Source organism: Synchiropus splendidus, chromosome 6, assembly GCF_027744825.2.
Source record: "Synchiropus splendidus isolate RoL2022-P1 chromosome 6, RoL_Sspl_1.0, whole genome shotgun sequence".
Lineage (NCBI taxonomy): Eukaryota > Metazoa > Chordata > Actinopteri > Syngnathiformes > Callionymidae > Synchiropus > Synchiropus splendidus.
The window spans coordinates 21533131-21558938 of record NC_071339.1 but is presented as its reverse complement, the minus strand read 5'-3'; the positions used below and the strand labels follow the sequence as shown (position 1 = coordinate 21558938).

The following is a 25808-nucleotide window of genomic DNA, read 5'->3' as shown; positions in this document are numbered from 1 at the left end:
AAGAGAGGAGTTGGGGATCGATTCACCTGTAACAGAGGCCACATTTGACATGATATTAAATGACCTCCCCTTCTGTCAACAACAAAGAAGTCATATGGTGAAGCCGACCTGATGGAGAGCAGGGCACGGCTCACTTGGATATACAATGGTTCTACAGTCGCGACTGCAGCGCCTGGATTTACATCTCACTGCTTGTGTTGAAAGAACGCAATAACATCAAACTTTTTCCTGCTCTGGCCCAGAAATGACTTCAATTGTCACAGAGCAGTTTGCACCAAACCTGAAGAAGCATGGAACAATAATAATCATGAAATTTCTGCTGCTTGACAAATAGAAATAAAAGTTTTCGGATCCTGTTCATCACATTTGCCATTTGTTATTGCAACTCTTTGATCAAAAGCCTTTTTTTGCGTCTTCAGCAGGAAAGCCAATAATTTCAGTGTGAATAAAGGTTTGCGTGAAAGAACACTGTGAACTTTTCTAAATGAAAATTATACCGTTCCTAGATATCAAATTAAATACTTTTCATTCTCGTTTTGTTCCCATTTCAAGCAGTCTGATTTATCCATTTCCAAAAGAAAAAAAGACTGCAAAATAAATAACAAAACGCAAGACATTTCTATACCAAGAAAAAAGAAGATTTTATTCATCAGTCATTAAGAAACTGAAGTCATGGTCAACACCATCTCTATCAACGTTTTGCTGGTGCAGGATAGTATCTGGTCCCGCAGCTTGGTCAGCTTGAGCGCTCTAATTTCCTCCCATAGTCTGTTGAAGGACAGATATTAAGTGATAACTCTAAATTCTCCACAGCTGGGAGTGTGACTGTGTACTGCAATAGACTTCTATTAACTGCAAAAATGCTTGACTCTTGGTAACAAGACTGGAATGTTTATTTTTTGTTTGTTTCTGGGAATCACTTTTCTATTGACTGAAATCATTTTTATATGAATTAGATACAGGATGCAATTCACCACCTTACTGTGACGAGTGCTACATCTGTGAACAATAAAAACTGAGTGAGCTTCATCAGTTCGATTTACGGTTATTTCAACCACTTACACAAAAAAAAGCGCTTGGGTTGGTGTTTAAATGAGACTCAACGGATTCCTGAAATACCAAAACAAAACTTGGGAAATGTGTGTAAGTAACAACAGGGTTGTGTTCAGACCAGTGAACCTTAAATGTAGTTGGAGCAGAGCGTTAACATGACCTTGTCAGAAGCTTGTCATATAAATCCTGCTGACTCCATCCTAGAGAGCAGCTTGAGCCAGCTTTTATTCAGTACATATATTTTCAACCAAGTGAAAAGGGCCTGAATCCCTCCAGAGCATCCACCTGCTGCTGCTGGTCTGTGTAAGATGTGCTCATGTAAGCACAGCTCGTGTCAAGGGTCTAGAAAGTGAGCAGCTAATGATTGCAGGTATTCTCACACTTGTCTTTGGGAGATGCAGAATCAAAAGCGCAGCAGACGTCAGGTCACCAGACTCCAAACTATAATGAGCTACGTACCGTCTACACATGATGGCGCTGCTCTTGTTGTCCCCGCCACCTGCCCCGGGAAGCAGGAGCATTTGACAGTCTGGGACCTCTCTTCGATCTTGTTCTTGTTGCAGCATCGGTGTGCGGCAATGACCTCACACGTTCCTGCCTTCACGTGGACTGGAAAAAGAAGAGGCGTGATTAGAGGTCTGGATTTGTCACAATGACACAATATCTCACTTCATATTTGTGTGGCTTTTTTTCAAACAGGACTTGAGTACAGACAGGCAAAAAGACATCGTCCATGACCACAGCCTCACAGATCTTAACAAAAACAACACTTAACATTCTGGAATATTTCAAACACAATATATGTCATATTTACTCACATTAACACTTGTACATTTTGTATTAAGTATAACTTTGCTTTTAAAGTGTTTCCATTTAAGTTTGTTTCAGGCAGCAATGTCAGAACTTGTGTATAATGTCAAAACACCTGCAATGACTACATCCACATGGGTTTTTGAGAAAAGACGATAGTTCAGAGGCACTGCCCCAACGTTTGGCAAAGGCCACTTATAAAGGATTTCCAGGAAAGGACTGGAAAAAAAGGAATTCATCCACCAACTTTTGATAGATACAGTATAGCTCCTTTGCAAAATATCTGAAAACAAACCCTGAGAGGTTTTTATGGTGTTTCCATCAGCTTTTTTATTGCACTGTATAGAATTTGCACATTTCCACATACAGTGGAGCCACTTAAAAGTTGCCTTCCCAGCTGACAACCAGCAGGTTTCCAGCCAAGTTCCAGCAGCTGAATTGACCCCGCCCCATCTGAATTACAAAGATCTGAGGATGATGCTATACACAACCCCCAAAACAAACATGCAAATGATGTAGACAATTACATTAAAGCCATTAATGTCTTGCTGTCAAAAGTGAGAATGTGTTCATTCAAAGGGGCTTGTGTGAAGACACTCATGGGGAAGGAGAAAGGCCTTTAAGGTTACAGGTCACAGAAACTACATCACAGTCATACGCTTGAGTCGCTATAATCTGTTTTAGTAGTCTAGACCACTTGTCCAGACTGAGAGAGACCAAGTCCAAGACCAAGAATAAGACTGGGACCAGCCTGAACACAGAATTGACTGTACTACTACCGTCTAATCTCATCGATGGAAACAGTATACAGAACAACAATGGCCATGTCTTAACAGTTTTTATTTCCCATTATCCTTTCTTATGCAAGGGGTTTTCACATAGTTCATAGTTGCCACTTCCCCCCTCTTCAGACTGGACTGGCCTTGTCCTTAAAATGAAAATCTTGAAATGTCTTTATTTATTCATTTTTTTTCTGTCGATCCATTTTTTCTTCTTGGTGTTTCAGCACCATCTAAATTTATCATGTTCCTCCCTGGTCACACTGATCCTCATCGTGTCCTCAAACATTCAAGAAACTTGCTTTTTTTCCTCTTCTTCCATCTTCTACATTCAAGTCAAAACCATCACAGACTTTTAAAATGAGTCTCCAAAATTCTCCACATAGAGGTCCCTCGGATATTCTCCAGGTGTAACTCAGTGGGACCGACCACGAGAATGAACATGGTCTCTTCTTGAATAAATGATGTGACGCTGATGGACGCTGGTTGGATTTGTCATGCAAGCGTGATTTAAATTAGGACCATTGAGAGGGAAACCAACAATCTTGGTATATAATGTAAATAATGCATCTGACCACGAGCTAATCAATTTACATTCAATATTAAACATCAGCAGCGAACACATGGAACTGATGTGTTTTAATTAAAGAATTACAGGACACATCACTAATGTCAGTGCAAAACACAACAAAGAATAACGCACAATAAATGCCAAGATGGGGAAAAGGGAGCGACTCCAGTCCGCTCTCTTCTACATCTCCTGTTTGACTCTCAAGTACCACTCGGCTCCAGCCAACATCCATGCTGCCATTCATAATGAATGCAGACGTGTATATATTCAGACCATGCTGTGGAAATTGTTCAATACAGATGCATCATTGAGAAGAGACAATTCAGGTTCTTTCCTCGCCAGTGTGCAGGTGATAAATATTTAATCCAGCAGGAATTTGACAGAGGCCGAGCAGCGGCGCTGCTCCACATGTACCTTGCTATCATCAAAGTCTGTGCATGAATATAAGATAGGAGATGAGAACGTCAATATGAGCATGAAAAATCACCAGATTAATGCACCTTGAAACTAGAAAAGCACTCAGAGAGCGCATACACGTGATGGCTGAAATAAGGAGGCCCGGACCCACACAGCCCCTGTGGTGCAGCGCTGTCCCAGGACAGCTGAGGACATGGTCTCCGCCCAGACCTGTCAATCTTTCAGGCGTGACCCAAAGCTAGTAAGTCATCCTGAAAATCCATAACTTATTCTTCTGCTTCTAACCCATGATATATGCGTGCAACATACAGTCATAATTTCATTTACATTTGAATTTACCGTAATTGCCCTAATACATAGAAATAAAAATATTTGATCTTTTGGCTCTACATTGCACAAAACTGTGTAATTTACCAATATGTACAGTATCTACAGTACAATATTTAAACATCACAAAGTAAACAGAGAAGTGTGTATGTATTCATTTTGGAACACATAACTATGTAATGCCATTGAAAATGACCTCTTGGTGGAAGTAACAAAGCAGTTGCTGAATGACGTTAAGAAAAAAATCCTTCTGTGAGCAAAATCTTTATATAACAATGTGAAAATTGCGTGTTATAATACTGCTAATGTAGAAATGGAATGTAGAAATTTGTTTCATGAGCAGATCATTTAACGGTTATTTAATATTATATTTAATAATCACTTTACATGAAAATATTAAAACGTAGAAAATACACACTTTCTTACTCAACCTCATTCTAAACACATTAAAGAAAATTTACTTTATTAGATTAGCAACATGTTTGATCAGTTGCTCACACTCATGACTCATTTGGTTTACTCAGTCCGAAGGCCCATGTTAAAAACATGCCAATGATGAAACCATCACCCCCCATTGCTAAACCTGAAGGTGACATTTGCGCACTGAAATGATCTCAAGAGATCAAGTGGATAAATATGAGTAACGTCTGCTGGAACGCACACACACACACAGACATACGGAGCCAAACGTGTTGAATGACGTTTACTGTTCAAATGACGCCAAAGGACCATGCGTTCCAAACCCACCACATATGGGCCAGACATATGACTAATTCCTGAGAATTTGTGAAAATGAATCACAGTGTAGTCATCGTCAAGAGCGATAAGAAAAGCGGCAACACAATGAGAAAATGACTTCATTAAGATCACTGAAGTGCTTAATTGTGTGAAAAGAACATTACAATATCAATTCCATTGACCTTGTTCTCACTGCCAATGGGTTCAGCTAAACATCAATACCGCTGTCTGATTTATATTCATTGCCTCTCTGCATAGGCTCATCGCTATTCCAGCTGTGTGCATGTCTTTACACACAACAATCAGGATTGGACGCTAAAAAAAATATACATATAAATCCACTAAATAAGGACTTGCATGTGCAGAGTTTTTGGCATTCTTTTCAGATCTACCTTAATTACGCTGCTAAAGATTTTCTATTTGGATGTTGACTCGCAAATAAATTGCAGCAAGTTTCCATCTTCCCATTAGCTTCCAATCTCATCTGCAGCATTAAAAACATTTTGCCTCTGATCAATAAAGTGCTATTTACACTCGCACAAAAGTCAGGACAACAAGTGCTGAGTGCTGCTCAGATAAACAGACTGAAGAAAAAAAACGAAAGATGTCTGGCGTTGTGGCCGTAATGTGATTATTGTTGAGCCACAGACATGCCCTTTGGTCAAAGATCATTTGTTGTGATGGAGCAGACAAACAGAGACTCACAGAATAGAAAAAAAAGATTTTAAAGGTAAAACCATCTTGGCTCATTTCTTCTGACGAAGGGATTATAGCATGCACGACAACAACTGGATGCGGTGTCCCCCAAGGCTCTATTCTGTTTCCCTTTTCATTTTTTTCTATGTAACAAGTTTTCTTTCTATTGTTACGGCCAAATAGAAAACAGTCCAAAACCTTGGTATGCAATGTGTCTTCCTGTTAAATGTTATATCACACCAAAATCTAAGTACATACAGTATGCACACGTTGTCTTCACTGGTTTGTCAAACTTCGGCATCAACCACAAATCCCTTGCTCCCCTCTAACTGGCCGAAAAATCTGTTTCAGTGGTTTTGGTTCAGTAGAATTGGCCTCCTGTCTAGTTTAGAATCGATCGCTGGGTGTATTGAAAACTTGAAAACAAACGCCTGTGTTTTTTATATGAAACATTCAAGTTTCAAAGTGCTGTAGATTCAAAAGAGTTAGAGATGAAGGCATACTGTAAATAACAAATCTTCAGTGTGACCCAAAGTTTGGGATGGAAGTAAATTCACTCATCAAATTTGTATATTACGATGTTACCAGCAATAGTGATCTACATAGCTATACTGGCTGATAGTGATACTCTCCCTTCAAACAGCAATGATGATGATGTTGAAGTGTCGAGGAGCAACTATGTGCAGGAGTTGCGCTGTTGTCATTTTCTGTCTCACGGCATGATCTTCAGAATGTGAGTGAGTGAGCCATATGTGCTCTCCTGCTCTTGCTTTTGCTCCTACCGTATAACTAACCGCCCTTGTCTCGGCCACAGCCCTCAAATGCAACTCAGATTGAAGTTACAGGTGTCTGACATCGGCGTTTGTGAAGTAGTTTTACGTCAGGCTTCAAAGTTGCAGGTTGGCTTGCTTAAATATGGATTTTAAATCTGTTTCTGAAAACGTGTTTTATAACTAAGACAAATTTGATATTTGTAACTGACACCAACTCCCCAGCATAAAAAAAAAAAAAAATCGAAATCCTGCCATCACCAACAATAACATTCCCCATCAATTCCACATGCCACATCCCTTTGACAGCTTAGAGACCATCAACTGAATCACAGAAACTGCCTATCCCACTTTAAAAATACCCCTCCCCTTTATCAGGTGTTTGTTCCTTCCAGACATGCATGTTTGAAACGTATCCGCCAGCTCACTAACCCACACCTGCGACCACAGCACCACTGTCTTTCAAGATGACTGCTGGCCTCTAATTCAACCCAGTTTAAAATGCAAGGCGTCACTCCCACAACAAGACCCCCTTCCCAACTCACAGATCCGCTCCACTGCCAGAATTCAGCCCGGAGCTTCCACTCCTCGGATATGAACCTCTTAACTCCACCTCAAAGGACCATACCTTGGGGGACAGAGGCCCCTCCATTACTCCCGCTCAGACTCACCATCCAAACCCATCTGTGTCTGCACGGCTCGAGTTAACTACAAATCAGCCTTATCCTCAAAAGTAGGAAAAAGTAATGACAGCGTTCATGTGGACCTTTTACCGCTTAAATAGGAAAGGTTTACTTCAGAAGCGAAATCCTGGAATCCTAAACTCTGTCACTGCTGACGTGATTTGACATCCACATTTCAAATTACCATAACTCCCAGAAGGTTTATCCAATCTAGAAAGCTTTGTGCTCTCACTTTTTTCACCGGCCATCAGTACTTCTGCATTGGCACATCCAGAAACAAAGTATTAATATACAGCACACCCATCCACTTTGGCTTTTATCAACTAGCTTCCTAACTTCCTGAGTGAAAAACCAACCCATTCTCTCCATTTTCAAGTGGACTGTTGTGCCCAATGTTGACGTCAAAATCAGCATTCCGTGTCACATGTTTCCACATCGGTGTCTCAGTGGTGTGACTTGTATTGAGACATGCGTGGGGAGCTGTTGCAGGCCTCGGTGTGAGTCACTTGAAACCTAAATGTGTCAACACAGAACATGGAATGCTTCCTTAAAGAGCAACTAATGTCCCAAATCCAACTTTCCTGACTCATGTTTCCAAAGTCTCCTCCATCTGAAATCTTGGCAAATGGGAGGTCAGGTTTTTTATGATGTCAAAAAAAAGTTGACAGCTCTTAACCCACCCACCACCTTCTTACGCCGAACAGTGGTAGAGACATGTCAGCGGATCAGAGATGAGGTGCGTGATTCTAGTCAGCGAGTTTCACATTGCTGTGATCTTAATTAACACATGTGGCATGAGCTCATGAACAACACACTCCGTAGGAGTAGTAATCTCTGTCTGGCATCACATGCAGACGCTGAAGTGAGAGACTGAGAGACAGAATCGGGACAAGTCTCAGTCATTAACCAGTATTGAATTTGAAAGTTTATCATAACGGCTCCAGTGACATCACCGGCCTCCGACCCAATGAGGGAGCTCCATATATTCTTATCTCTAAACCACCAAGCATGCAGACAGGACGCTGCATGTCAGTGTCAAGTGGAGCTGTGACTGTGTGAGAGTATAACTTGAGAGGTATTTAGATGGCGCTCATGAGTGCAGTGAGACGCTCCTGTTTGACAGAAGAGGCGGGCTGAAGCTTCCTCGTGACCAATCACAGCAGAGTGGGAATAGACGTTCAGCTCCCAGGAACTTTATTAGGTGGGTTGGGCTTATGCATGTATTCTCATGTAATTATTTCAAATAATAGTTCTATTATTTTCTGTTATATTTTCTATAATATCAGACTGCAGTGTCCAATATTTTAATACATTTTAAAAGACACTCAAATCACCATATTGGTTCCTCTTTAAGCGTCACGACAGGAAGCTTAAGTCCACCTAAAATAGTCACTATTTGACGCCTTGGGAGTGACAATCTGTTGGTATAATCCACCATGTATCATGGATTGGAGGTAACCCAAGGAGTAATACAGTTTGAAAATAAGATCATTTTAAATAGAATTCTTTTTTACGCTGCACTAGTCAGTGACACTCAGTACTTCAACACCAGCTAACTAGATAGTTAAATGGCAGAAAAAAAGTATAGATAAAATACAGGAGTGATACTTTCTGATTGCTACATTGGATGGTATTTCATCTTCTCAGTTTGATGGTCCATGTCTTTTAGCGATGCTTGAGGTTTTATAAAGAGGGTGGCACTTTCCAACTCAGCTTAGAAAATGGTTCATTTAGGTTTAAATCTTTGACTGCCATAATATCAAAATATACTCCTGTCCAAACTGCAGTGGTAAAGGGGTGAAAGGTGCTACGTTAAGCTTAGTTAATGCTACAGAAACATCTCCATGAGGTTTCAGAGACTTGTTTGTCTCAGCTGTTCTTAGTAGTTGAAAGGTGAAATAGTCGATCAACACAGCAATAAAGGTTTCAAACTTCTAATGAAAGAAGGCAAATTAAAAGGCCTTAAACTCTCCTCAGTGAATCCTCCAAGATGAGCTCAATGAGCCGTTTCACTGCTTATCCTCCTGTTGAATGAACACATGCCCAACTTCAGTGGCAGAAGAAGAAAGACAGCACCACTGCAGGCCGCCTGCTCCGACGCGGGACTCTCAGCTCATTAAGGTGCGAGGAGCGGCGGCTTCGGTCCGCCTGTGTGGAGAGAAGTGCTAATTAAACCTGGAGCCGTCCGCCAAGGTCAGTGACTCCAAGGCCCGACCCAAAAGCAGCATGCAGCGTGAACAGGAGGGGAGGTCAGGGAGCACGGCGCTGCGGTCATCCTGGGCGGGTAACAAAGGAGTTGAGACGTAACATCTGTGAGCTGACTAGCCGCTGCTTTTATGATACTCTGGCCATCCCTCCAATAGAAACAAACTCCGTCCATCAAAACGTAAATATGGCTATCCTCACTGAATAATACAAGAAATCGTGTTACTGTAAAGTCTAAATAAGAGGAGTCAAGCTCAATCACAGAAGGGGGGGCAAAGAAAATTGCTAGTTTTCATGGGAAATATAGGTCGAAACAAAACACAACTGTCACTCAACTCAATGCTCAGAAAAAACATCTGTTTTTAAAATTAATTCTAATTTGTTTTTTTCTGCATCAGTCATTTTCGGACTTACAGTAACTGCTTCAAATTTTTTCAAAGAACAGCCTACTGCATACTACAGTGTCTGTGGGTCACTATCTTGAAATGCAATGGCAGACTTAACCTTTGTGCCTGCCACTTGAGGCTCCTGCACCCACTTCAACTTTCTTTGTGGGAGAGATCTGGCACCCGGGCCTGACCCAGTACTCTCAGTTATTTAGAAAGTAAATCGCCGAAAACACATCTCCCACTGCTAAGTCATGACAGCGGTTACCTTGTCCTAAACTGTTCCCTGCCTGGACATACGTCCTACCGAAAGTAAAAAAAAAAAGAATATTAAAAATCATCACATCAGAAGCAACATACCTTCACTTTAGTGGAATATTAACAAAACGGCACCTCTTTAACACAAAGCTACAAACATATTGAAGTGTGCTCCTTCGCTCTCACTCACCATCTCATAAAGCCACAATTGAAGGCCCCCATATACAAGTAACATCCTACTTACGACCGGGATCAGTTCCGACCAACCGCTCGTAAGTCAGATTGGACGTGAGTGGAATGCCATTCAAAATAGCCAACGCGAGGGTTATAGCTACTACTGTAGTGGTAGATGGCTGTGTGAGAGTGAGATGCTGGGATACTGTGCTGCTGTAACTGTCGTACGCGTTGCCGGGCTGCTGAGGTGATAGACACTGAGCTGGCCGTGGTCGTAAGTACGGGTGGGCGGAAGCTGAGCAGGTCGTAAGTCGGATGTTACTTGTACAAGTGACTTCACGTTCTACAACCACAACTCCCCCATCGTAGTCACGGTCCTAGACCACACTCTCGCCATCATCAGCGGCCGCTCTGCCGCATTTACTGCGGAAAACACTGGGTGCATGGTTAACGCTACCCTTGGAAGGTGATTCATCTGTTCTTCAACCATCTCTCGGGCCCTCACGTTAGGGGTCACCTGCCATCAGGTAGTATCCACAGTGACCTCTGGCGGCTCACAGCAGGAACTCCGCCTTCCACCTTCATCTGTTACGAAGAGGGAGACGAGTCGCTCCCTTGGCCTCCATCCCGGGTCGAGGAGGGTCGAACAGGGTGAAGGAGAAATCACTGTGGCTTTAAAATCAATAGTATCATCTCTAAATGATCTGGTAGTGAGACGATTGATTCGACAGTCTGATCAAGCTCTAATGAGGCTGTTTGTTCCTTTATGGTATTCTGAAATACAAGCACATCTATTAAGGGCAGACAGAAGTAAAAGTGATTGATCACTCTGCGCATGCAAACATTGATAAACATGGAAGCCCGCCATTATATTCATGAGCCCCAGCTCTTGGGAAGGTAATGGCTCATTGTTCCGTTCAAGGGCATATTGACAATGGCCAAGCCGGAAATCTAACCTCTGCTTCCAGCTGTAAAGCAGGGCCCACCAACCACCAGGGTCACCCTGTCACCACGCACACCAGCTCTTTATTTAGAGGCATGGCTGGTGGGAAAATAAGCATATGTGAAGGCGAGAGGTTCGTGTAAATGGCTCTCCACACCTGTGATCAATAGGTTTCTATGAAAGCACTTAGGATTGTCATGACTTGGGAATCAATGGTCTCCCACGTCAGCGGGATGAGCAGATGAGGAACAGAGAAAGGCGAAAGGACAGAGACCACTAATGAGAACTGGCATGAGGCCTGAACCCTTGAGTGGATCAATATCACTTTGAAGCAAAGTACTGGGGTCTTCAATCATAATCATTGATCTGCGATTGATAAACAGCCGTGTGCCGAGGAGACCAGCACAGATCAGGAGAAGGAAACACACCTGGGTCGAGGTTAAAGGCAGAAAATTAAAAACGTTTTATTATGACTGAGATTAATTCTTATGGATTATCAGTGGGTGTGTGCAATGACAGTGAAAGTCAATTCTGCTTTGAAAGTTAGGGGCTGATTTACTTAGGTTTGTATGTCCTAAAACATAGACAAACTACATTCTTCACTGGATGCACTGAGACAGCACGGCAGCTAACTTCAGACATCTTCACAAAAATGCGGCACAACCAAACCAATACAACTCCAATGACCGAAGAACTGTGTTGGGGCCAAGGATTGTCTCAAACCTGCACTTGACAATCGTAAAACATCAAGTTCTTCTGAGATTCGTCCGCTTCATTTTGTGTGTTTTGTTCCGTTTGTCGTAATGTTTTCGCACAACAGTTCCAGCTTGTAAGACAAGCATGGACAAGGTCAACTCACCATGAGTGAAAAACAGTCGCTTTGTATACCAAGTGACACATTATGGAATGCAGAGCGAAAGGAGCGCACCCAATGGCTAGCCCTGACTCCAACCTCTGGCTTTCTTTTACACAACCTGCCACATGATACGTACATCATGACATGCAGCAGATGGCAGGACGTGCTTCAATTGCAAAGAGTTGCTATTTGATGCCTTGGAAGGGAGAATGTGTGGAGATTATTAAGACAGAAAATGATCAAAACAATGGCTACTCAAAGGGATCCTTTTCATGGCGACTCATCTTATTTTATCTCACATCCAAAACAAGCACTCGTTCGATAAAGAATGAATGCACTGTCCTAATTGTGTATATATATATATTTTTTTTTAATCCACCAGGAAAAGTGTTTCTGCTTCTGACACATGCAGATAGTAGAAAGTATACTGTACCTGCACACTGGTCGATGGTAAGACTGTAACAGCACTTAGGTACATCGCAGACACAACACAAGGGACTCAACATAAATGTGGTTTAAATTGAATGAATCTAGTTGGCCACTGCACACATGAGAGAGCTGGTGAGTTTAATTTAGAAACAATACAGTTTGTGTGAGTCTCCCAGCAGGAACTAAGACAAACTGTACTGACAAGAAGAGTTCCTCATTCATTCTAACATGGTAAAACAAAAGCAAGAGGTTGGCAAAAGAGGAATCTGGCAGACCATTTGACAAATCAGCTTCTCGCAGCGGGGCCTTTTTTAATGACCGCGATGAGTCTGATAACGCCAGTGTCGCCAAATGGCAGTCGCAATGAAGAAGAAGACTATAAAGTTTTGGAATTTGTCAAGAATTAACCAATATAAAGCATGCAGCTATTAAATATTAGACACCACTTTTTGTTACAAAGCAGACAGAAAATTCAACGGCTTATTAGCTTCAACACAACCTTCCACTGCTGACAAGTTTTAAGTCACTTATTGGTCTAATTCAGTCCAGACAGTTATGCATGACGGTAATTATTACCCCTCCATGCTCCCTGTGAAGTGAGAGGCGACGACTGAGACAGCTGGAGCAATATAATTGTCTGGGAGATGAACAGCAAGACAGCCTAAGGCGAAAACAGCAACACAAAGACAATACCCCACACTTGGACCGACTCAAAAGTTCTGTTCACTTTAAAGAGGTTTCAGAACATGGATGAATGAATTTATTTATTTTTATTTTTTTAAGCTAATTGTGTAGCATGGATAAAGCACAAGTTAGCACACAACAAAATAAACTAGAAAAGCACTCAGAGGGTACAAACCTCCACCAAGCAGCTTCAGTCCACACCCAACACAATCTCCCAGTGACAATCTGGCGCAAATGCCAAAAATGTTCTGATCTCAAAATGTTCTTTAAAAATGTCAGAAATCCTCACTCATCAAAATGGTTTATTAATGTGTCCCTTCCACAAACAGACAAGCTATTGTTGTCGAACTCACAACCTCCTTGGCGGAGGTAATGTAAAGTCAGTATTGAATATCTTGAAAATACTACGTGGCTCGATTACCTGCGGCTCACCTCTCAGCAGCTTCCTGTTTTGTTTCTCATGATGAAACTCATGGCAAATGCATCTTAAGTGCAACTATTGATCATGTGACGTTAAACTGCTGAGACCCCGGTCTTCCTGTAGCTTGCTTTCCATTAGCTTGTCAGAACTCACTTTATCTAAGTGGGTCTCACTTTACAGTAGTTCACTTGTTTGTAGAAGAGAGAAGAATAAACAAAAAGGAAGCATACATTACTATTACAAATGTGATTTATTTTATTTTTGCACTTCTTTGATACTGGTATTTTATTGTTGTCATTTCTGTTGCTATATTACGGAGCCCTGGAAGTGACATGCATGTGGTTTTTTTTTTTTGGCTGTGACATGAATGACTTTTTTTTTTTTTTTTTTGCCCGAGATAACACTTACCTCAAGATTATTTTTATCTCAAGATACAATCGTAAATGTCAGCGCATGCATAACTGCATGTTGTATACGTCCTCCTGGAACCACTATGTCTCCCATGGCTTCGCAACTGTTCGTCAACATTGTCAGTCACTGTCTGCAAGTCTGTGCGCTTTTAACACTCAAGTGCCAAATGCCTTCAAATGCTCAAGTGCCTTCTACGCCAAATAATACCATATGTGGCTAATATATATGTATTATGCCTCCCTGGAAGCGACATGCATGACTTTATTTTTTTTATCCCAAGATAAAAATCATCTGGAGGTACAAATTATCTTGAGATAACCGTTATGTCGGGAGAAAAAAAAAAAAAGTCATGCATGCCACATGTGGTATTATTTTGAGTAGAAGGCACTCTAGGAAAGATCTCGGGAGAACTGTTGTCTCGGGCTAAAAAAAAATAAACTCATGCTTGTCACTTCCAGGGCTCCGTACTATATGACTAGATCATGTTGCACTGACAATTTATGACATTTTTGTAATTTCGTTATTATTATTGTTGTTGCTATAATTATCATTATTAGTATTATTACTGAAAGGATATACATATACAATATTTTAAAGCAATTTAATGTTGTGTCATAGTAATACAATGTAACAATTTGTTAATGTGGGTTCTTCATGAGAAGAAGAAGGAATTAAAGAAAAAAACTGCTGAGTCGCATATTGTCACGGCAGCGGGATTGAAAAAAAAAATCAACTTAATTAGAAGTTTAATTTGAGGTTTATTCCATTTTAACCGAGATACCAGAATGATCAAAGCTTGAAGCTGTGTCAATTTAAGATGTATAGCTACCATGCTAGCTCCAGGTACACTGACAAGAAGGCGGTTGACACATTAGCATTTGCATACTATGATAGTTTTTTCTGCAATTAATTCACCAAGAATGCATGAGAAATGTATGTGAAATATATACAAATGAACATTTATTTTTATACTACCAACAACAGTTCTCATCAAGCAAGAGGACAAAACATTACCATTTCTGTTTTATTTTGCTTCATATTTAATAGCTTTAAGTGCAGTAGAATGGCTGCACTTATTGTTTGATATTGCACTGTTTTGAAAGGCAAAGGTACTGTTTGTATAACTAATTTGAAACTGTAACCCAAAAATGCACTGAAAAGTCTCGCTGTTGCAGTTTATTTCAAGGACAATGAAGACAACTTTGGTCTCATAATGCCTGTCACTCTGTCACTGGTTGACAGTGATATGAAATAGACCAAATTCCTGGGACTGCAGTCATTATTTCCCTCTTAGTTAGACATCTGTGACAGTTCCTAAAATAATAGGACCTTTTCAATAAACCGCGTCTCAATATCAGAACCAGGCTTTTAAGTTCAGACAGGTCCTCTCAGCCTCCGTCACAATCAAATAATGGATTTAAACATGCAGGCTGTGTTGAGTGAGAAACTGCTGTCTGCCGCAGCTGTCAGCTGCATGACTGCGTGCGCCAGCTTCACCTGGCCGGCCGAGCACAAGATACAGTAATAGAAGCTCTACAGGGGATACACGAAAAGCACAGCGTTCATTCTCCTGCTGACAGTGACTCCACTGACAGCACAATCCAGAATGGCAGATCAGACAGGTGCAAATGCGACTAACAGAGTTTTATTTGTCGAGTATGAATAAGTTAAACAGTGATTTTGTCAATAGCATTAATATTGTAGGGGTGTTTTCAGTCAGGGAGAACCTACCAGCAGAGACTGCAGTGTCAAACTCAAGACATGAAGAAGCTATATCATCATCATCATCATCAATAAGTGATTGAGCCACACGCATGGTTGCATCAGTTCACTCAACGTCTGTGAAGAACTTGTTATGCATCCAACAACTTCGCCTTGTGAAAACAGTTTTACATTTTACTTCAATAAAAGAGCTCAATCTGACAAGTTCCACCACCTCTCATCTGCTCCCTGTGCCCCATACTGCAGCTGTGGCAGCTGTGGAGGGTTGTGGAAGCAAGTAGCAGTTAGGTCTTTACCCAGTTTGTCAGTCTCCATGACGCTCATTTTCAGAACTTGTTTAAAAATGAAGTGGTAATGTATCCTCAGACACTTTTCTATTGCCTATTCATCGTGGGTTTACAACGCCTAGTTGCGTATCATGTAGACTAAACCACTGATCCCTGGTGTCAAGTGATGGTTTGGTGCCTGTGCCGTCGACTTCAGCATCATACTGACGCTTAAACAGCGGAATCTGATTCACAGTCTACAAATACTGCTTCATTTTCAAACATTTCCGGAGGCACCTAACTTTTATCAAATGCTATCCTGCATGAACGTTCTATTCCACTCTAACAAGACAGATACTGCGGCGCAATGCCACACAATACCGAACTCGACCTTGTTTTAGCGGCCCAGCAGCACGGAGGCGGCAATGGTGGCACAGACTTGGTGCGACAGCGTGTATTTACTTGCATTAATTCCATTTTCCAGGCAGTAAACCATCTGAATTACCTACCTGTTGAATTACCGTGACCGACACCGGTGGTGTGATAGCGGTTGTAACGCTGCAAACACTGGCAGCATTCGCAGCTTTAGCTGTTTCACAACATTCTAAATTTAACACTCAACACAAAAAATGTGTGTTTCACGTGCCCTCTAGCAATACCATGGTGTAATGGCAGCTTGGCTGAATTATTCATCTTCCGCTACAGAGAAAGTCGTGTGAGTATGGTTCAGTGTAGCAGCAGCAGCAACATGCAAATGAAGCAAGTGCAAACTAAAGCTAACCAGACAAGAGAACTCAGACTTGATTATATGAATAATACATTCAACAGACACATATTCCAAAGCTTTTGGGGCATCAATTAGCTTTGCGTGTTTGTGCAGTGGTATTTTGTCAAAATCACACAAGGACATATTGCTCCTCAAACCTTGGAGATGGAATCAAACTCTACAAATCTGTTCAGTTATATCAACGTCAAATCAAAAGCTATGTTCTGATGTGACACGTCCAGACATATGAGTCTGACAGGAAAAGTCGTTCTCCTCTGAGGCGGGAGGCAACAGGTCCGGCTTTAACTCCACTATCACAGCACAAGGACGGATAACCAGCGTGTGTTTTCAAACTCGCCTCACACAGCGTGTGTCGCTTTGCCTTTTCCAGGCTGTGAATGCAAAAGCAGATGAAATCGCAGGAAGCAGCCTGATGTCCTGGCCACGGGCCCAGACCACACAAACAACTGCTACTGAAAAAAACAGCCGTTCTAGGTCGCACGGATCTGACAGAGAATCAAATGATAATGATTTCGACCGAGCCACTGCCTCACGATTCCAATCATTCAAGCTGCTATACTGACTCGATAAGATTTGTTGATAGCTCTTGATACAAAAATACAAACAGGCCCTCAAATCATTCACTGCTGTTCAGCCGCACATGTGCTGACAGGCCAGTGACTCATTCATTCATTTTCTCAGGCGGATTCAACACATACCGCAGATGAAATTCTGAGATGCTCTACGGCGATGTAACCTCAACACTGGCAACTTGAAGAACCAGACAAGCGTAGCTTTTGTCATTAATAATTTGTGGGAGCCAAAGGTTACAATAATTATTAATAATAGCGTATGATTTACTACACGGCAAAATTGCTGGACACCAACTCTACAGTATCTGCAGTAACTCGCACAGAGCATCTAAACCAGGGGTTTCGAACTCTATTGGTGCCACTAGAGGCGTGAAGTCACGGCCGGGCCGAGCCGCAGACCAAGGGTTATTAGACCCACTTGAGTGTGAAAGACTATCCAGTTGAAGACCAATTAATGGCTCATTTAAAAAGACACCAGAGGAGGCTTCAAACATCACATGATAACAGACACCAGAACACCAACAAACCTTCATCAACATTTCCTAAAAATCCGATTAAACATGTGGTGACGGACAGGCAGAAAATGGGCTCAGGTGACAATGCACTTCTGTCTTTTTTGTGGCCACTATTTTTTTTAAATAATGTATTGTATGGTCAACATAAGAATTGTTTATTCACCACCATCTTCTTACCTGTGTAAGAGTTTATGCATTTGAGGACTCACCTGCACCAAAACATTTTGCCTCATTCCAGACAGTACGCAGGCTTCAAATGATACACACATTAACTACGACACCACTGAACAAGCGAATATGGAATCAAGTTTCCAGTAGAGATGAAAAGCAGCACAAATGGATCACGGAAAGACAGAATCACTGACTTTTATCTAAAGAGGTGGTGTTACTTTCATGATCATCTCAACCATCATCGACAACACATCCTGCCAGATGAGAAGCACACAGAACTGTCGGCAGCTTCAACTCTACTGTTTATTATTCCTTAAAGAGCCAACAAACTGAAATGATCTGACTGCAGTGAAGCAGTATTAGGGGTGAGGAATAACACAAGAAGGAAACACCAAAGATTTACAATTACTAAATAAGCAGGGAGATAACAGAAGTTGTTTTCATCTTCCTGCTGAGGCTACAGGGAGGAGAAGAGATGAGTAAGTGTTTAAACTCCCTGAGAGTCTGCCATTCGGGTGTATCTATGTCTATGTCTGTACCATTTATCTCACGGCCATGATGTTCCAGCCCACCACCAACTGATCAATGGAAGCGCCTTCAGGAATGATACTGCAGTGTAAGTGAAAGGCAACTGGAGTTATTAAATCCAGGGACATCAGCCAGAGCCGAGTGGGAGAGTGACGTCTATATGGCTCGGCGCATGCAGAGTGCAATTTCCATGCTGCAAATGTGATAATGAATGTACAGAAATCCTATCAGAGCACAATCATGATCTGTTCTCCCGTCGCAAATCATTCTCAGACGCATTAGGTGGCGGAGCAGTTTGTCTCAGCTCAAAAAAACATTTTCTACGATGATGTGTGGTCTTTTAATTTGCTTTTTTTTTCCACACCGCATGTTCTGGGAAAAGGTGTGGCACATCCTGGACAGGTGTCCCGCAGGTCAATGGTTTATGGCCCCTGAACTGTTCTTCATGAACCCCATTTAAACAATCCAGTGCTGCCATTGTCAATTACTGAATCTCCCCCAAGGTTTATCCAATGTAGAACAGTCAAACACCATCTGGAAGAAGCGAACCGAGGCACATAACTGTCATTACAGTAGTGACCAGCACTACTGCGCCAAAGCACGGTGGATTTACCAGGTAGCCTCACCTTATGAACAAAGAGTTATATGGGCTATTTTGTACAATAGCGACGGTCGTAGTAATTTAAAAAAAAATTAATGGTTATTGAAAGCCCAAAAGCAGAGCATTCAAATGAAAGTTTATCTTAAGCTTAGATAAAAAATTGCTTCACTCAGGCATCTGAATTTCACTGTAGAAGGAACGTGACAGACTGCAACGGTTTGCTGAAAGATTTATTTCATGTTCATCACATGAGGAAGAAAATGATTTTACTTTAATTACAAGTCTATTTTGGGACGATTATTTTATGTGTTGAGACTAACTCAAAACATTGCTACAAGTTTTTTACTGTTTTTTTTCTTAATGTTGCATAAATAGTCTAGAATACATTATATACACTTTTTCAATGAAAGTAAATGTTTAGATGATTGAATATTTTTGACATTAAAAATCATTTTAATTTACATTAGTCCTTCAAACAAATCATGCATTCCAAAAAGACATTGAAGAAGATAAACCCACACCAAACAAATTCATGTCCTTTTGCTACACGTTAGCTTAGCCACAGTGAACAGGCTTATAACGTAAACTGAAGGCTCTAGATAGTTTGGTTGAATACACGTTGCAAACTGCAATTCTACTCTCACGTTCCGACGCTTAGAAATACTTGAAAAGTTCAACACTGTAAGCAGACTTTGGATCACACTTTGCACTGAAGCGTTGCCATGGCAATGGCCATTGATACTTGACACCATGGATGACAGAGAAGTGATCAAATAAAGAGGAAACATGCGATACCATCAGAAGTCAAAATAATTTAGTATAATAAGTATGATGAACCGGTCACCAGCCAACTAGGCAGTAAGCCAGTAGTTGGTGCTGTCACTGCTGAAAATGAAGGGTTGTGTTGCCAGGTCTCTACAACGGCGCCTTGGAGAATGGTGGAGTGTGTTTCCTGGATTTCACCAGTGGTCTCACAGAGCCTTGTCAATTTGATGGAAAAATCATCATCCAGGCTGCTCTGTATTTGTTGATATCATGACAGCGTCACACGCCTCTATTCGACTTTGGTGACTCTTGGCCACCAAAACCAAATGCAGTCTTGTAGAATATATTCAGCAACCGAATATTCAGTGCATCCTTAGTTCAAACGCACTAATGTTAAATGACATATACCGTTCTTGCCTTAACATTACGTATTCAAGTTCACTGCTAACAGAAAGTGGACAGTGAAAATCTGTAATTCAGAGAGAGACTCAAACGGGACAACACCATCGTGCTCACAAAGCCAGAACACTATGGTCGTGATGAAGGTTTCAAGTTGAAAACATCATTCATGTTTTCTTGTTTTAAATGTTGCAGTGGAGCATGAAGACGGAGCAACCTCAAAGATTCAGATTTGCATTTGAGAACCTCAGAATAAGAGTCATCAATGACTTGGCCATGGGAGGAAACCAGACTGCCAGATGAAAACCCATACAAGAACAGGGAGGACATACATGCTCCATGCAGGAACGGACACTCCACTATTAGAGACATATGCAGTGAATTGACACGGCTCTTAAATGTGTCCTATAGGTTGGTGCCACTAACGTCGTTCTTACTATAAACAAACACTGTCCATAACTAATATGCAATTTCCACCTCTATCCTCTATTCCACCTCTTAACCATGAAAAATGGAAACAATGTACTGTTGAAATTGTTCATCCCCTCGTCATATGACTTATTTTACTGTATATTACATAGTGGAATACAAGAAGAAGAACCACAGTCATCTGGGAGTCTGCAGTGCAGAGTAACAGTTTTAGCAGTTCCATATAAAATGAAATAGATTTCAGGCAATCGTAATAAAAGCACATTGCACTCGGCATGTTGAGCCCCACTGAGGCAGACAAAAGTAAAGATATGGGTTCTGCCATCTACGGTCTCTCATCTGACATGCACACATGCTGATTATCTGTCAGGCCGGTGTCGTGTTGGCTCTAAACGGCTGCCATCGCCGCTCTCAAGCAGGATTCCTACTTCTTTTCATTTGGAACAGATTCCTCTGATGCCTCTCAGGGCTGACAGACAGACGGTTGCCGGTTCAAGTGAAAGGGGACGGCTGTCGAATGTTAAAATGTGCGAGAGAGAACGACTGCTGAGAAGCACGCTGATCTATCTTTGTTCAACCAAGTAGATCGTTTAAAATGTAGAGCAACAAGTAGTGTTGAGCAGCGGCGTATAAATACCCTGGCGGGGAACCACATTATCTACAGACAGGACGTAAAATAATTATAGAAGAAAACATCTTACTAAGGTGTTTTCTTTGTAATGTTGTTTGTGGAAATGGGCCACTTGGCTCCTACTGTGCCTCCCAGTTAGTGAAGCCGGCTGTCACCCATTTCTTTGGCACATCCGTGTCAACGCTGAAAACTCTTTTTTTCCCCGTTTGACCCAAACTTTTTGGAGACAGTGAAAACATTTGGTATATTGTAATCATTTGCCAAATATTTCATGAAATTCCTGGAGTTATGTGCAGATTACTGCACATAACGTTTAACACAAGTCTACACTTTGAGACCTGCATCTTCCATATTTCTTTGATCCTACCCAAAGAAGAACTTCTATATTTGAGCTTCCGGTGTACCACCAGACAACCTCAATGAAAGGGACAGTCAGAGCATTCTGCCCCATACGAATGTATGACATGAACAATAAACAATGAACTGAAAACATCCGGGATGAGTGATAACATACAGTAAATATAAAAAATAAGCCCACAGCATTAAAAAGAATACAATAAATGATGGTTGAAAAATATATGCATTGACATTCACTATGTACAACTAATAAAAGCAACATACTGTAATTCACGAGTTGTGGTGCTAAAATAATAAAAAATAATAATGGCATCAAAAAAAGAAGAAAAAGCCTTTACTTTGTTATACATTAAGACAAGTACCTGTGGCAGAAGGACAGTTAATTATTACAGGAGAAACTTGGAACAGAAAACAATATTTCTGCATGGTCAGTTATAGGGTGTCACACTGAACTTGTGGGGTCCGGATAAATACAGACCAAGGGCCATAGAGGCCCCCGGCAACACTCCGCCCAAGTCTAAACTAAAAATAAATAATGCCCCGTTTGTGCTGAGAAACGCTTCTGTTTTGTGATTGGCTTGTTGATTCAATTACATAATGGTACAGCGGATAGAGGATATTAAATTAATAAAATTATAAAGAGGAGGCATTACTAGGCAAGACGATCAAGATAAGCAAAGTAGAAAGAGGCTCATTGCCGAGCAACTCCTCATAGGGAAAGCAGAGGGAAGAAGATTAGAACTAATTCTAAATGTTAAATGTCTCCAGAGGAACTGTCTCAGCCACTGCTGATGTAATGTCCCAAGACGCTGACGACAAGAAATGGTTACAAATCATTCAGTGCTCTGAATGAAAAAATGGGATATAGTGAAAATAAAATCACAAATCTTCTCTGACCAATGTGGTGTAGAACGTTAGAAACCACCAAAAGAGCAGCGCACCTGTCCATCCATATACGGCTCAATATAAACGTCCCTTTTTTAATATTCCATCTCACTGAGAAATACGGGCATAAACCCTTCTTGAGAAAAATAGTACTTTGAAAGGAACTCTGAAGGTTTCAGCCATTACGTTTTATGCTTCAGTCCGTTCACATAAAGCTGATGTTCGGCCTCGGCTGCTGTTTATACGGCGCAGCGCGGACTGCTCTGCTCTGCACTTCATTCCTGAGGAGACACGAGGCAAGAAAAAGTCACAGAGCGAAGCCGCGAGGCACCAGCTGGGAATTGATGGACTGCATTTGAGAAGTTTATATTTTATTTTACACAGTTAGAAACTAGCCTTTCATGAAAAACTACAAGCCCATGTTGTGCACTAATAGGTTTGACTTAAGGAGCCACAGAGTCTCACTTCAAATTCACTCCCAACAGGGTTTGACGACAAATAATAAAAGTCTAGTTGGATTTATAGTCTATGCTCCATGTAGAAGTGGTTTCAGGGGAAAATGTACATTTATAACCGGGTGTTTAATAACCTCTTACAAAAAGAACAAGTGGAAATCATTTTACTGTTTGAATGTAACAGTATATGTGACAAATTTTATCCTTTAAAGTAGCAGAAATTGATCGCTGTCATTAAAATGTGTTGTTCTATTATATGGTTATAAAAAATACATTTTAGAAAAAAAACAATGCTATTATGTCTGTGGCAGTTAAATAAATGTATTTTGATTTTTCTGAATTGGATGACCTTTTCTTTTTGACTCAACTTTCCTCGCTCTGGAATCACGCCTCCCATTATGTTTTCTTGACGTAAAACTCTTTACTCCACAGCCAAGTTTCTCTTTTTGGCTCTTCAGTTAAACCATACATACTGGACTGTTTCCTTATCTCCTGAATGACAACTTCCTTCACTCGGATAATTACTCAGATCCTAAGTGATGGTTTGCTGCCTCCTGTCCAATAATGTTGATTTAACACTTTCATCAGTCCGTGACTCTGGAGGGGCCTCCAGCCCAGGATTCAGTTAGAAAAGTTAGTGCAAGAAGAAGTGGTGATGGGAAGAGAAGCTGGGGACACCAACAGAAAAGTTTCTGGGACGTCATCATCACATGGTATTTTTGTATTCACAAACAAGTGTCTGAGCCTCTCTGCGCTCAATGGCTTACACTGTAATTTAGGAAGAACCAATTCACAACTTTTCATCAAGGAGGGTTTTAAAGGGGAGAGACAAGTGGCATCTGCATCAGAAAGTGGAACTACTAAAGTGAAACGACTTATCATTAACAGCTGTTAAGAGGTTCTGTCCCACTTTATATGGGGAGTTAATAATCTTGGTTGAATGCCAGAGCTGCCTTCTGCTGAACGCTAGATAAGTTAAGGCTAACATAGGATAACTGCAATACTTACCAAAGTAAATTACAAGAATAAAGTGAACTGCAAAAGAAACTGATATCTATTTCTCTCCTGGTGGGATACTGATGCCACAAAGTTCATTATATAAAAGTATTAAAGCATGAAAACACAGTCAGAACCCGAATACCCTTCAGACTGAATTGTATTATAAATAAACTAGACAAGTCTTTCAGGGGTCTCTTTGGAACCTTCAGTTTCCTCCCACAGTCCAAAACAAACATTACAGTGAATTAGCAACAGTGAATTCTCTCTGGGCGCCTTGATGGACTGGGCTCCTGTCCTGCCGTCCCCACGTCTTCGCTCATGACAGATGGAATTGGCCTCAGTGACCCCAGTCCAGCAATGTTTAAAGACCAGGGATCAATGGACCTCATATGTACAACATGAATCCCACTGCAATTTGTGACTTGAACGAAAAAAGCTCTCATTAAATAAGATTTAAGAAAGCTTGGCCACAGGGAACAGAAGACATGCTTGTCTTCTCTCTTCCAACAGCCTATCTGAAATGCCAGAGCGTGTGAATCACCTTTACTAGCAAATGAATGGCTTCAAAGAGTCACTGACCGATGAAGAGGACGGCGAAGACCAAACAGAGAGCTGTGGCTCATTTGAACAGAAGGATTGTAACGGCTCGTGCTAATCTTCAACCGAGCATAAACCATTAACAGCAACACAATTGACTGACTTGAGAGGAGCTTGATCTAATTGCTGTGTAAGGGCAGGCTTTTAGTTTGGAAGAGCCAATTACCACCATGCTGTTCGCGCGCTTCCTCTAATTGCAATCATCCTCTCAAATGGTTATCGCGCCGCTCCCCTTTGGGTCGTATCAGAATCCTCCAAATTCTTCTGTGTTTCTTGCCGTCGCCGGAGGTAACTGGTCATGTAGTCTGGGAGAATGAGTTTACAGTTCAACTGTAATTAGAGGGAGGACAGAGAAGAAGGCTGCTGGCACCAAGTCAGTGTGGAGCGCTCGCTTTCATCCAAACTCCTTTCACCTGTCTTCTGCTGGAGTTTACCAGGGAAACCCGACCACACGTGTTGTCCACCTCATCCACCCGTGGGTAACATTCTCGGCCAGACTATTCTCAGCTTGTCTTTGTTTTAAACCAACACATTCTCACTCCCACAGTGTCAAACAGCGACCATTTTCACGTGGACCTTTGCGTGCCAGGGGGACGCCAAAGTCAGCCTTATCACATACTAAGACATTGGACTTTCAACTGAAGCATATGTTCCTCCTCTTCCTCATCCCCAACGCACACCTCCCCTCTGCTTGAAAAGTCACTTCTGAGTGGAAATAGTTAACTCCATTGAAACACCCATGTGTCATGCGTCAACATCTGTAGGAGGCATGTACATCTGAAAACTAGGGATGGGCGATATGGACAAAAAAAGTTATCGCAATAAATGTTGTAATTCCGGCGATAACGATAGTTATGACGATAAATACATTTTCATTCTATTCCATGTGTTGGACATACTACAGTCTCTCTTGAAACTGTTTTATAGTGAAACTTATTAGTGGAGTTTGACTCCAACATCATTATTTATTTATTTATGTTTAAATATGATAGTTAACCAAGTGTAGAGATGAGAAATTCAATGTTTCACTGGTAGAGGCCGCTCGTGTCTGACAGACTTAGGGGTTAAATTGAGTCGTCTGTCTGCTGTATCTCATGTCTCTTAACAGTTGACTTTAACTATGGACCAGAGTGGACACATTTCCTAGATGCTATTGAAGAAATATTGGAAATAATGTGAATAAATGATCATTTAGTCAAATTGTATTCTGGAACACATTATACAAACATTCAGTCCTTTGTCTTGTGAGATGAAAATCCTTTTCACAATTCTCTCTCCTAAAATGGTTGTTTTCTGTCACGTTCAGCACTCTGTGAACTCTCTCTGAATTTTTCTAGATTCCTGCGCGCGCTTTAATTTCTCTTCAGCCGCTTCCTGTGTTTCGCTTTCTCCTCTTGCTCCGCTTCTGTTTTCATCTCCTCAGGTCTTTAGCCAGACCGCGTGTGAGTGTTCTTAAACTCACTTTTCATTTATCAATTGTGTAGATTTTTCCCTTCTTGTGAGTTTGAGTGTTTCTCC

General features: G+C 41.3%; 1 protein-coding gene across 2 annotated transcripts in view; it reads right to left on the bottom strand.

Moving 5' to 3' along the window:
* tafa3a (TAFA chemokine like family member 3a) overlaps positions 1-25808 on the bottom strand; it is a 133899-nt gene that overhangs the window by 10995 nt on the left and 97096 nt on the right. For both annotated transcript variants that reach the window (XM_053869291.1, XM_053869292.1), the window contains exon 3: positions 1513-1662. In XM_053869291.1, coding sequence (XP_053725266.1) covers positions 1513-1662 — 150 coding nt within the window. The remainder of the gene's footprint in view (positions 1-1512; positions 1663-25808) is intronic.